Below are 13,471 nucleotides of genomic sequence, written 5' to 3' on the forward strand. Positions count from 1 at the left end.
AGAGTCCTTTAGGTGACTTTTTACAAATTACAAGTGGTTTACCATTTGTCTTTTACTAAGTAGAGGCTTCTATCTGGGTGCTCTGCTATAAATATATATATTTATAAATATATATTTATATATATATATATATATATGTGTGTGCTTTTTAGAAAACTGAGTTTTTTGGAAAAATATTTAGCCCTGAGACAAAAGGAAGAAAAAATATTTAGCACTAAAAGAGTTTTAAAGCTGGAAGCAGAACAGACTAAAGGAGTACACAAAGGTATGGCTAATCAACTGATCCTTGTTCATTAATACAGGCATTTACATATTATTATATGAATGGCTCTTACACTGGGTGTAAAGCAAAAAAACACACCAGGTGGAAAATACGCTGCTCCTTTGTAGGGTACAACCGCATAGCCAAACAGAAAAGAATGTGCTGCATGCAATCCACTAACAGAAACCTACAAATTGTGTATTTAGTATTAATTCAGTTATTTGCGGGAGATAATTTGAAACCATGTAATCTGGTGGTGCAGTGGCCATTGGGGTTAGGTGTGGTTGAAGGGAAAGTGATTTACTTCACAACACCTGAAGGACTAAATTTATTTTGTTAATTGAGAGGTATTACTGACGCATTTCCAGCATTTAGTATTCAAAACAGGTGATCATAAAGAGTTAATCGCACTCATTGATACCATTCCAGAAAGGCACAAGAACATGCAGATCCCATCCAGATGCTGTGAGTGAGGCAGGAATGGCCGCTCTCTGCTACCACTCTGCCTATGTTAAAGCATACGTACTGAACTTAAAACATTTCAATGTGATTAAACCTGCTCCTGTTGTCAGAAATCTTGGTGTTTTGTTTGATCCATCACTTGACTTTGAGCTACACATTAGGTCTCTGTCCAAAATTTCATGCTGTCATCTCCATAACATTGCTCGCCTCCATCCATTTCTGTCCTTTAATGATGCTCATACTCTGGTTCATTGTTTCATAACGTCTCGTGTTGATTATTGTAATTCCCTCATCATTGGCCTCCCTGCAAATTCTTATACAGAAGCTACAGTATATTCAGAACTCCGCAGCCAGAGTCCTCACCCACACAAAGCGTTTTGCTCACATCTCCCCTGTTCTCTCCCTACTTCACTGGTTACCGGTTCCATCAAGGATTGAAATCAAGATTCTGCTTCTCACTTTCAAAGCCCTGCATAACCTTGCCCCCCTCTACCTCACTCAGCTCCTAACTCCTTACACTCCTTGTCACTCTCTCAGGTCCTAGAGCAGTAATCTCCTGACTGTACCACACACCAGACTCTCCACCCTGGGAGGCAGGTCCTTCAGTGCTGTAGCCCCTCAACTCTGGAACTCTCTTCCTCAGTCTCTCCGAGATTGCTCCGCATTCTGCACTTTAAATCTCAACTGAAAACTTTCCTCTTCTACGAACTTTGTCATCTGTGTGATTTTTTTTTTTTTTACTTTGAATGTAAAGCGACCTTAGGTTTGTGAAAGGCTCTCTATAAATACAACTTATTATTGTTGTTATTATTATTATTAAAGTATACTTGCAATTTTTTTTTAGTTCTTGATTCACATGATTGTAAGCTGAAAGCATCCTTAATCGCCATCAATAGCTTTCACTAGAGGACAGAAGCATGTGTGTACACAACACCAGCGTTTTCCTAGTTTTGTTGAGCTCCTTGCTAAACCCACAAGAAGAGGTGGTGACTTCCTGTGGAAACTGCAAAAACGCCTCTTCTTTGTTTTGATGTCTTACCATCTCTTTGCAAGAAATGCATATTCATTTCAGTGGAGCAAGGAGTTTGGCTGAAACTGCTCAAAAAACAGCTGAGGACTGGAGTTTTCTAAACCAGTCTTTACTATAATGTTTAGATGCTGATAGAATTGTTAAAAATAATTGCAAATCACATAATAGGTGGTTTAGGATCGTTCTCGTCTAGCACTAAAATACTAGAGAAACTCTTAGGTGTGAATGGGCACTTAAGTCCTCCGCGTACTGTATATGCTTTAAGTTTGTTCACTGTCTACGTTATGCTATTGGATTGGTCACTGATGTCTACTGTCACAACTGTTCTCTACAGTAAGTGCAGCCAGTTCTTTCCTGCATATGTTTTCAGATTACCTTCTGTAATAAGTATATAAGTTTAATATGTCACTGTGCTCTGTACAAAAAAAAAAAAAAAATTTATAAATGCACTCATGTGTACAGCTAACACAAGGCCAGATTTAACACATGGGGGCTCATCATTTAGAACTGCTAGGCAAGCATTAGAAGACAAGAAAGGGACATTGTACTATTTCTGTGTATTAAGAGTCAGCATGATATTGGATTGTCTTTTCCTTGTTTAGAATGGCATGATTTACCTAAGTGAGGGCCTGCACATGGAGAAAGAGTATAAAGCCTTGGCACATTGCCCGGCACACCTTTAAAGCCGACGGACGGATGGGAGATAACGTCATCCGATCCTGAAAATCCTTCCAACGCAGTGACGAAAATGGCAGACTCTACACAAGGGCTTGTCATGGCTTTCTCATCTATTATGCCATGTAAACCGTCATTAAACAAAGCTACGTTATATCTCCAATGTGATTTATTACCACCGTATCACTAAGGGATGGATATCGCCTTTTTATATTATATCTATATAGTTTTGGGTTATGTAACATGCTGCAATTACAAAAGAACTTATTTCAACAACAACAAGGGAGCTAGTGCCCCCCTGCTGGACAGACCTTCCCGCTTTTTTCTTCTGGTCCTTTGTCTTTGACTCTTTTTTCCCCCTTGAAATCGATATTCCTTTCTCACCCTTTATCTTTGTTCTTCCTTGACCTTTCTGTCCTACTCCTTCCTCTGTATGGCGAAGGCTCTTTTCTTTGATCACCATTGTGGCTAACTTACAGTAGCAATGGCCTTTTCACTGAAATTCACCTGTGTTTCTTTCTTCTGACATGTGCAGATCTGTGGGGGTCATTCAGTTTCAGTATTAGTGTGTGACTGTCTGATTAGAAAGTGATTGGCTGGCGACTGGGAATACAGGCAGCTTTTCCTTGTTTTTAGGTTTACTCTCAACCCATTTTTAAACTTATCTGGCCTTGTGAAACTATGGCCACTTTCACATATAATAATCATTGGCATGTCCTTGTTTTGTATATTCACCTTTTCTTACATGGGTAGGGTGAGAGTGGGAGTGCTATAGGGATAATTGTTTTATTATTTTATTTTAAAATCTATTTTAATCATTTCACGTATTTTGTTTAGCTGACTAAAAACAACAATTATTAATCATGCAGTCTTCTTCATATATGTAATGTGAATGGCCTAGGTAATTAAAAATTATTTATTTACCCCTAAATCCACTTAATCCAATTAATGGACCCCGGGAGTCAAAACCTGTCTTGTGCCATTGGTCACAAGGACAGCCAAACTGGGGGTTTCATCAGCTTTTGTATTCCTTGAAAGCCCAGATCAACTTGCAGCACCAGGTAATTAGCAGATTAGGATGTGTGAGAAGTTCAGTTGAATTCTTTCATTTACTGATAACATAAAGGTGTACTCGCTCTCAAACCTCATAATTCAGTTCAGGATTCTTGGAGAGCTGGTATCTATTCAAGCAGCACTACAAGGCCAATGCGAAGTCTGCTCGCACTCACACACTCCATTTTGGAGTTTCCAATTAACCTAACCTGCACCCCTTTAATGATGTGCCTGAAAATATACTCGCAGATAAACGGAGAGAATGGAAACTCTGTGTGTTTGAGACTGAGACCCAGGAATCTGGATCTATGAAGCAGAAGTGTGAGCCACAGTAACACCATAGTGCCAACAAACATACCTTTACCCCGCATGTTCAGTTTCTAGGCAATCTTCCTGTGACAATGCTATGATTTTTATCTGTCTGATCAAATAAGTTGTAACTGAAAGGAGTAATTTTTGCCAGTGGTCACAGAAGAACGGAGTATCAGTTTTTCACTACATTAAAGAAAATCGACATTAATGCACTAGTTGACGTGTCTGAAGTATGCAAGGATCTTGTAAACAAGCTATTACGTTTAAAAAGCGCAGGAGCGAAAAGAGCAGGCACTGCGCGTGTGCACATAACTGTCAGGCCGCCTACCGCCAGCGAGCATGCGCTCATTGAATAAGAAGGCGTGGCGCACAAACACGTTGCAAAACATATGACGTCATTTGGAGCGACGCAAGCTGTAGTCGCTGTGTGGCTCATGACACTCGGGCGCGTGTATTAAACAATAGTACACAGCTAGACTGTTAGCTGTGGTTTTGCAACTTTTACGTTGTGTTTAGCATTTTTGAGCTTACATTGCCAGCCACTTTAAAGAAATCACATCACTGATAAACTTATAGGTAAGTGATCCGATTGGGGGCTCTTTATCGAAGTCTGATTTTTTCCCCCTTCTTCGTATGCATGATTTAAAACTTAGTGACACGCCTATTTCCATCAGTTTCATTGTTTTTGTGCCATCCTAATGACCTTGTAGGCTTGGTGTGCCTTCAGTGTCTACTCGCTTCTTTGTTTACGGCTCATCTCAGTGCGCATTATCTAAACTCATTTACACTCCAGAGCCCACAGAGAAACCGCTACGGAGTATACATTTTTCAGTTTATGTTTCAGAGACTCGCATTTTGAACCCATATAGGCGTCGATTTTTTACACAAACATCCGCACATTTTTCCGTTTATTCTTTACAAAAGAACTGCCGCTAGTTAATGTAACAGACACGGGGGACACCCCATAAATAGTAACCCCTCCGAGATCTGATCTTAGGACTCTTACTCTAAAGTAACCACCGATCTACCCTTCACTGAAAGAGTTAATGGACGAGTTACAACGTAGTGACATTGTGAATCTTTGAAGAAAAGTCTTGGTTTTTATGTTAAATGTCAGATCATACGAGGCTGACAAAGAATTAAGAAATCTTAAAAGAGAATTTAGCCAGCGCTAAATTTAGCACTGCTACCAGACAGCTCTGGGAGAGTGGCTTTGAATCTCACCCCTGGCTTGTCACTTTCTTTGTGTTCAGTTGTTTGCAGATTTCTGTGACTTTGCATTGGTTTTATTCCCACACCCAAACGACTCGCGTATTAGTCCAATTACTGACTTTTCATTGGGGCAAAGTGAGCCTTGTGTTTAACAAGTGCCCTATTTTGTGTTGGCTTCTGTCAGAATACCACCCTCCACGGAAACATTTTTTGTATGTAAGGATCCTTAACGCTAGGAATAGATAAAGTGCTTGCAAATTAAATCAAAGTGGTCCACTCCTCTGAATCAATTTTGTCTGTAGACTTTTTGGTATACAATAAAGACACCATTCTGCTATAATATATCACTTATAATACAGGGATAATAATCATGACCCAACTTCAACATTTGAATTTCCCCATGGGATTAATAAATTTTAAACTCCCCAGACCTTAATCCCATTAAGAACTTGTGGTCAATCCTCAAGAGGCGGTTGGACAAACAAAAAAAAAAAACAAATTCTGACAAACTCCCAGCATTGATTATGCAAGAATGGGCTGCCATCAGTCAGGATTTGGCCCAGAAGATGACTGACAGCCAGCCAGGGCGAATTGCAGAGGTCTTGAAACAGAAAGAAGGGCCAACACTGCAATTATGGACTCTGTGCGTAAACTTAATGTAATTGTCAATAAAAGCCTTTGAAACGTAGGAAATGCTTGTAATTTTACTTCAGTGTACCATAGAAACATCTGACAAAAAGATCTAAAAACACTGAAACAGCAGACTTTGTGAAAACCAATACTGGTGTCATTCTCAGATTTTTTAGCCGTTACTGCACTTGCAGTCCTGCACAAGTGCAGTACAGAATTTCACTCAGTACTGTTAAAAAAAAAAAAAATGCTAATGTCATTGTGTTTTCAGAATTTTGGTATTGCCTTGTTATTAAAGTACCGGTTCTTGTGTCATCCCTAACTGTACCACTGTTTGCCCTACAGTTTGTGTTATCCAAGTGCAGTCAGTGCATCATATATTCAACTTATACATGAATTAATCTGTGGTCCTGCAGGTGACTTACTACACTTTTACTTTCCAATGCCACATTACATGCCAATAACATTGATGGGCAAGAACTATAGGAGATAACCTCTTCCCATGTTATTGAAGGTTTATTTACCCCTGCCCATTTGTCATGAATAACCATGAACATGGTGTGTAATGGATTCTGCAAACTGTGACTTTAAAATGTAACAAATAAAGTACTTATATATTTTAATTCTGTTGAACTCTTTAAGTCTTTGTGTAGTTCTGGTTGATTGAAATTCTCTTGTTTTCTGCAGGAAGCAAAGAGCAGCAGAGACTTTTAAATGGATGCAATTGAGGAAGCATGCCAAACTGAAATGACTAACATAGAGAAAAACACTGTGAATATTAAAGAGGAGGAAGAGGATTGTGAATTGGAGTCTGCCCACCTTGAGGAAAAGAATCTCTCCATTAAAGATGATAATAATGAACGACCAACCTTGAGCATTAAAGAAGAGGCTGAGGAAAAGGCATTGAGCGATGAGATGCAGGGACATAAAAACACACACCAAGTCAAAGGAGAAGACCTTCATTCAGAGTCTTTCTTACAGCATGGATGTCAAGATGGATGTGGTTCATTTCTAGAATCTTCTGTCAATGGGAAATCTGAATTGGTGCTGTTGGATTCAAGGAGGCCTGAGAGGATGAGACCAAGGAGAACATCAGAAGACCAGCCATCATTTTCAGATGAGACTGGAGAAAGTAAGTGGAAATTGAAAATATCTGGGAGTTTCAGAGGTCAGTAAGATTTGCCTGGCAGTGGAGTCTTGTGCATTTGTATTACACTTGCCAAGGTACCATTGTTTTTAATGTTCAATAGCAAAAAGTGTATTTTTTTTTTTTAAGTATAGTTATTATATATTAAATTCCTGAACACATAATAACCCAGTTAGTGTTACTATTCACATGTAATTTGAATCTGTATGAAAAAAGACTTGCTCAAAAGCAAATGCTGATATTTGATTTAAAAAGCATGGCCTATTTCTTTTATTTTTTTTTTAATTTATTAAAATCAAATAACATTCCATACAAGCAAGTCAAGTTTTGCAAAACTAGGTTCAAACCAAATCAACCCCCCCATTTTTTTTTTTTAAATTATAACCTTGCATACATTTCTGTATAGTGTTACTCCAGATACTCTATACTACTGCACTTCTATATTTCATGTGTTTTGTATGTCACTTGCACCAACATTATTTTTAAAATTGTTAATTGTTAGTTAATATAGTTATTTATAAAACAAGATTTTTCTACTGCACTGTTTTTATTTTAAACATGTCTTCATCCCGCTAAAAGTATAATTTTGCTGATTTTCTGTTCTGTTTCACTCTTCAACCAGAGATCTCTGATTTGCTGCTGTATTCTATTAAATCCGTTATACATTCATTGTATTAAATAAAAGCTGCTTTCCTTTCGCATTAAGTATCTTGGGAAATAATTGAATTTTTGCTTATTATTATAACTGCTGTAAAACCACCATTTTAAAGAGAATTTTCAGTGTCAAGAAAGCTACCTCATCCATTATATAAAAAAATCCAGGGGTGAGACGAGACTTTTTTCAAGAGATTTTTTCAAGTGGTACTCTTACCTCGTGTGAATGCTTTAGACAGACACAGGTCTTGCTCTCTCAGCTCTTATAAATTTTAACGTTTTCCTCACTTTAAGTTTCTAATTAAAGAAGATGTATTATGTCCAAATATTATTGAAGAATTTCATCTGGAAGGGTTATCAACAGAAAAAATGAGCACACGGGCAATCCTAGCACCGAGAAATGATGAAGTCAAACAAATTCACGCCAAAAATGTCGATCGGTTACACGGCAAATTGGTTAAATGCGTATCAATAGACTATGCTGAAACATTTGGTGCAAGTTTATTATTGTTAACGAAAACTAAAATAAAAACTGAAACTATTATTAAAAAAACATTTTCATAAACTGAAATAAAATAATTAACAAAACCAAAATGAAAAACTTCAACATCTGCAATAAGATGCTGCAGATGTTCTATCAGACGGTTGTGGTGAGCGCCCTCTCCTACGCGGTGGTGTGCTGAGGAGGCAGCATAAAGAAGAGGGACGCTTCACACCTGGACAAACTGGTGAGCAAGGCAGGCTGTATTGTAGGCACGGAGCTGGACAGTTTGACATCCATGGCAGAGCGACGGACGCTCAGCAGGCTCCTGTCAATTATGGAGAATCCACTGCATCCACTAAACAGTGTCATCTCCAGATAGAGGAACAGCTTCAGCGACAGACTGCTGTCAATGTCCTGCTCCACTGACAGACTGAGAAGATCATTCCTCCTCCAAACTATGCGACTCTTCAATAATAAAGTATCTATCTATCTATCTATCTATCTATCTATCTATCTATCTATCTATCTATCTATCTATCTATCTATCTATCTATCTATCTATCTATCTATCTATCTATCTATCTATCTATCTATCTATCTATCTATCTATCTATCTATCTATCTATCTATCTATCTATCTATCTAAATGAAACTCTTAAAGTAGCTGGAAAGACTAACTGAAATAAAATAATAATTTACTAAAATAATTTTAGTTTTCGTTTAATGAATGAATATTCTTGCTGTTAGTTTTTAACCCTTATAACTTTTAACTCTAAAACTGAACGTCATCCACCACGAGCTGGCCGCACATATTCATCCAGTGATATACAGCTGGTGAAGGACAGCGGGGTGTTCACGCAGTATTTGCGGTGACAGAGCGAGCTGAATATGGCTGCGTAAAGCATGTGGAATAGAAAGCGATTTACTCGCTGCCTTTCTTTACACTTGATGTATATCAAAATGTAATTAAAATGCCTGAAATTGCAATGTGCTGGTCAACAAAACTTGTACCGTATGAACAGAAAAATCACGAGTAACGTTTCAGTTTATTTCTCAGGTGCCTGATTTTTGTTGACAGCAATTCAAATGCCACTTTGCACATGAAGTATAGAGAAAGTATAGTAATCATGAAAAAAATTTGACCTCGAGATTTTGGTGAATCTTGACATTTTAGACCTCCCCGAGTCCAAAAATACAGTTTTTTGGAATTACATTTGTGTGCGTGTAAACACGATAACTCAAAAACACAACTAGATACTGTGGATGGATGAAATTTGGCATGTGGTTGTTACACCAGAATTATAGATCTGTATTAACTTTTGGGCCAAATCCATCAACCGGAAGTGGTACTTTACCTGAACACATACTCGATTTATTTTATTTATTTATTCATGTAGCTGCAGAGTCCGATTTATTCAAGTTTACTTTTAAAGTAATTGTTCAAAATATTATTAATTTGTTGTTGATGGTTCTTTAATTTACATAATACAAAAATATAATCATTGTCTTGCGGTTTACTCCTCAAACATCCTTGCCCATATCTGAGTATGTGAAAAAGTCTAGGGGAGACCACTCCCGATTTTTAACACTCATCTCCTTATTACCAAGTTCACATGCTGGGACATGGGGCCTTGAACAAGATATGGACTTTCCTGTTAATCTTCCTGTTTTGGATGAGGCAGTTCTCTTATTTCTCTCCATGTCTAAGACCTCATTAGCATATTTCCTCAAATTACCACTCAGTTATGATTGATATTCATCTACACCCATTTAAAATAAACTAAAAAAAATGAAACTGTCACGAGTTAAACACATGACAGTACTAGGGCTGGAGCATTGTGTGTTGCATTTCTTTGCACAGGAATTGGCACACTAAATGGATTTTGTCAGATCTCTTTGTAAACATCTTGTATTTATATAAAATTATGCATTTGTAATTTTCTGCAGGTTTACAAGACAGGCGGAGTTCCTCCTTGTCTTCGTTTCTTCACACTTCCCTTCACTTTGGGTCACAAAAGACAGCACTTGAAGAAAATGTGAAGAAATCAGTATCTGGGTCAGAGATTTCAGTACCAACCTCCTTCCCATATTCTTTGGTGCCTGTTGTGAAATTAATAAGAATAGATGCTGTGAATACTAAACAACAAATAATCAACACAAATTCAGTTGCTAAAAATAAAAGCAATCGGGGATGTTATATTAGACAGAAGACTCATTGTTGTTCTGAATGCGGCAGGCAATTCTCAAGAAAGGCCAATCTTTACATCCACCAAAGAATTCACACTGGAGAAAAGCCATACTGCTGTCCTGAATGTGGCAAACGATTCTCTCAAATAAGCAGTCTTCAGACTCACACAAGAGTTCACACTGGAGAGAAGCCTTTTTCCTGTCCTGAATGTGACAAACGATTTTCCCGACTGAACAGTCTTCAGACCCATAAAAAAATTCACACTGGAGAAAAGCCTTACCAGTGTGAGGAATGTGGCAAAAGGTTCCCACTAATGAAACATGTTCGTAGACATTCAAAAATTCATACTGGAGAGAGACTGTATTGTTGTTCTGACTGTGGCAAAGCATTTTCTGACAGGAACAATCTTCAGATCCACACCAGAATTCACACCGGGGAGAAGCCATATCAGTGTAACGATTGTGGCAAACGCTTCTCAGATAGGAGTTATCTCAATACCCACAAAAGAATTCACACTGGAGAGAAACCATACTGCTGTCCTGAATGTGGCAAACAATTCTCACAAACAAGCCACCTTAAGAACCACATGAGAATTCACACTGGAGAGAAGCCATTTTGCTGTTCCAAATGTGATAAACAGTACTCCTCAAGGAGCAGTTTTCTGAGCCACACAAGAACTCACACTGGGGAGAAGAAAAAAAAATACAATGTAACGGCACCATCATGAAACTGTGACCTTACTACATATGGGACATATTTTTCCCAACTGATAGAAGCATTGGAAACCAGATATAATTGTGCAGAATTACAAACCATAGATAATAGAAGTATCAGCTGGAAGTCACTGCTTACAGTCCTGTGAAAAGTAAGTACACCCAATGTAAATTGTTGTCTTTTTCAACATATTTGAACAGAAAAACAGTAGATCTTCATGAAAATTGTGCCCACAGATAAACTTCAATAATAAAAAGAAAAGATTGCCTTTTCGACCATTTATTCAACAAAAATATCAAGAGACGTAATGGTGTACTAGGGAAAAAGTAAGAGCACCCTTGGCCTCAGAAACTGATATCCCCCTCCTTAGCAAAAATGGCTTCTTGTAGGTCTTTTGCATCATTGCCCACCAACCTCTGATATCGACTTGGTGAAACTCAAGACCGCTCCTCTAAAATTCCTTCATTTGCAAAGTGTCTTTGGGTTTTCTTGCATGCACTGCCCATTTCATATCCCCTCACAACATTTTAGTAGGACTCAAGTCATGGCTTTGACTTGGCTAGTTCATGACCCTCAATTTCATCTTGTTGAACCATCTCTTGGTGGATTTGGTGGTGTGCTTTAGATCATTAGCATGTTGTAAGACCCATTTCCAGCTCAACTTCAACCTTCAGATAGATGGCCTGGAATTCCCCTCAAGCACACTTTGATAAGATGCAGAGATTATTGATATCTTGATGACGGCGAGCTGCTCAGGCCCTGGGGCAGCAAAGCAACCACAAACCATAATACAGGGTGAGTCAAAATGATGTTAACACTAATGGTACTGCTATGTATATACTTATACAGAAATTTTTTTGTGGACAATGTATGTGCCACGTATGGTACACGTGTTGAACATGATGGCAAACAGGTTGAGACATTCCTGCAAATCATCTTGCACATATGAAGTATGTTTTGTGAATAAGTTGTTTCCGCCATTCAAATGTTAACATAATTTTGACTCACCCTGTATATGTACATTTGGTGTGAAGTTCTTCTCCTGAAATGCTGTCTTTGGTTTGCACCAAACATGTCTACAGTTACTGTGGCCAAGCAGCTCTATCTTTAATTCATCTGTCCAGAGCACATTGTTCAGAAGGTCTTCCTCTCGTTGCATAGAGTAGATGTTCAATGCCAAGTTGTAGTCTTGTTCTAATGTTCTTTTTACACAGCAAAGGCTTTACACTGACACATCTTGCATGCAGGTTAAATTTCTCAAATCTTTTTCTGATTGTAGATATATACACACAGTGCCAGTGTTAAGTTATTTTGCACCCTAGTCCAAGCTTATTAGTGTGCCAACTGACTGTTCGTTAGCCAACCAGTGTGGCTGAGTTCCCCCCCCCCCCCCCCCCCCCTTATGATCTGAGCCCTAAGCAAATGTCTACTTCGCCTTAATGGTGGCACCAGCCCTGCATGCACCTTGACACAAACGTTTTCAAGAGGTACCTGTAGATCTTGCAGTGAAGTTTTGGGGTTCTTGGAGACTTTTTCTGTTATTAGAAGGTCAGCTCTTGGGATGAATTTGCTGGGCCAGCCAGTCCTGGACAAATTAATAGTCATTTGAAATGTACTCTTCTTATGAATGATTTTTTATTTTACAATGGAATGGTTAATTTCAAATAATTTGACAATCTTTTTAAATCCCTCAGTAGACTCCTAGGTATCCACAATTTGAGTGCCTTAGAAAGCTCGATGGCATGATGGCATCACACACATTAATAGCAAAGAGAACACCAGACACTGCATATCTGTGGTTTAAAACAACATTTATTTCTATAGCACGTTTTCATACAAATGATGGAGCTCAAACTTCATTACAAGATGAAGAAAGAAAAAATATGAAAATAAAATTAGGCAATACTAATTAACAAAGAATGCAGTAAGGTCCGATGGCCAGGGAGGACAGAAAAAACATAACAAAAAAAAAAAAACTCCCAGACGGTTGGAAAAAAAAAAAAAATCTGCAGGGGTCCCAAGGCCACGAGACCACCCAGCTCCCTCTAGGCATTCTACCTAACATAAATGATCTCAATCAGTCCTCATGGTTTTCAGGCTCCACGTGTAAGAATTACATGATGATGATGATGGTCATGTGGACCTCTGGCCTTCAGTCCATCAGTGTATGGACTGCACGGTGCTTTGATGGGGTGGTGGTGGCGCAGATCACCACCACAGAAAACCAGAAAAGAAACAGCAGAGATAATAGGGGTTAGTATGGATCACGGAGCCATGATAAAAATGATAATTCAATGCAAATACAGAATGTCAGGGTTACACTAAAATGAAGCTATGTGACAGACAGGGTCTACCCGCAGACTTCCTAAGGAGATTCTAATCATTGGCACCTCATCTAAAACACATGATTCTAATTTGATGGATTTAAAGTGGTGATAAATATAAGGGTGTACTTACTTTTTTGTATTGAATAAATCTTCATTTTTTTAAGTCTAGATTATGAGAATAAATGCACCATGTGAATTTTATTGTATATCACCTTTACCTGTAGGCACTGTTTGCATGGAGATCTATTGTCTGCCTGTTCACATATGTTGAAAAGGTCAACAGTTTCTATGGGGTGCACTTACATTTTCGCATGACTGTAG

At 38.3% G+C, this 13,471-nt stretch overlaps 1 protein-coding gene across 1 annotated transcript; it reads left to right on the forward strand.

Moving 5' to 3' along the window:
• Window positions 1-4,091: 4,091 nt before the first annotated feature.
• On the forward strand, window positions 4,092-12,121 carry LOC114666161 (zinc finger protein OZF-like). The gene is made up of 3 exons (XM_051926352.1): window positions 4,092-4,370; window positions 6,324-6,768; window positions 9,869-12,121. Exons 2-3 carry the CDS (start codon window positions 6,351-6,353, stop codon window positions 10,834-10,836), a joined length of 1,386 nt encoding a protein of 461 aa, XP_051782312.1. The 5' UTR covers window positions 4,092-4,370; window positions 6,324-6,350; the 3' UTR covers window positions 10,837-12,121.
• Window positions 12,122-13,471: the final 1,350 nt, after the last annotated feature.

The sequence above is a fragment of the Erpetoichthys calabaricus genome, chromosome 1 (genome assembly GCF_900747795.2).
Source record: "Erpetoichthys calabaricus chromosome 1, fErpCal1.3, whole genome shotgun sequence".
NCBI classification, from domain to species: domain Eukaryota; kingdom Metazoa; phylum Chordata; class Cladistia; order Polypteriformes; family Polypteridae; genus Erpetoichthys; species Erpetoichthys calabaricus.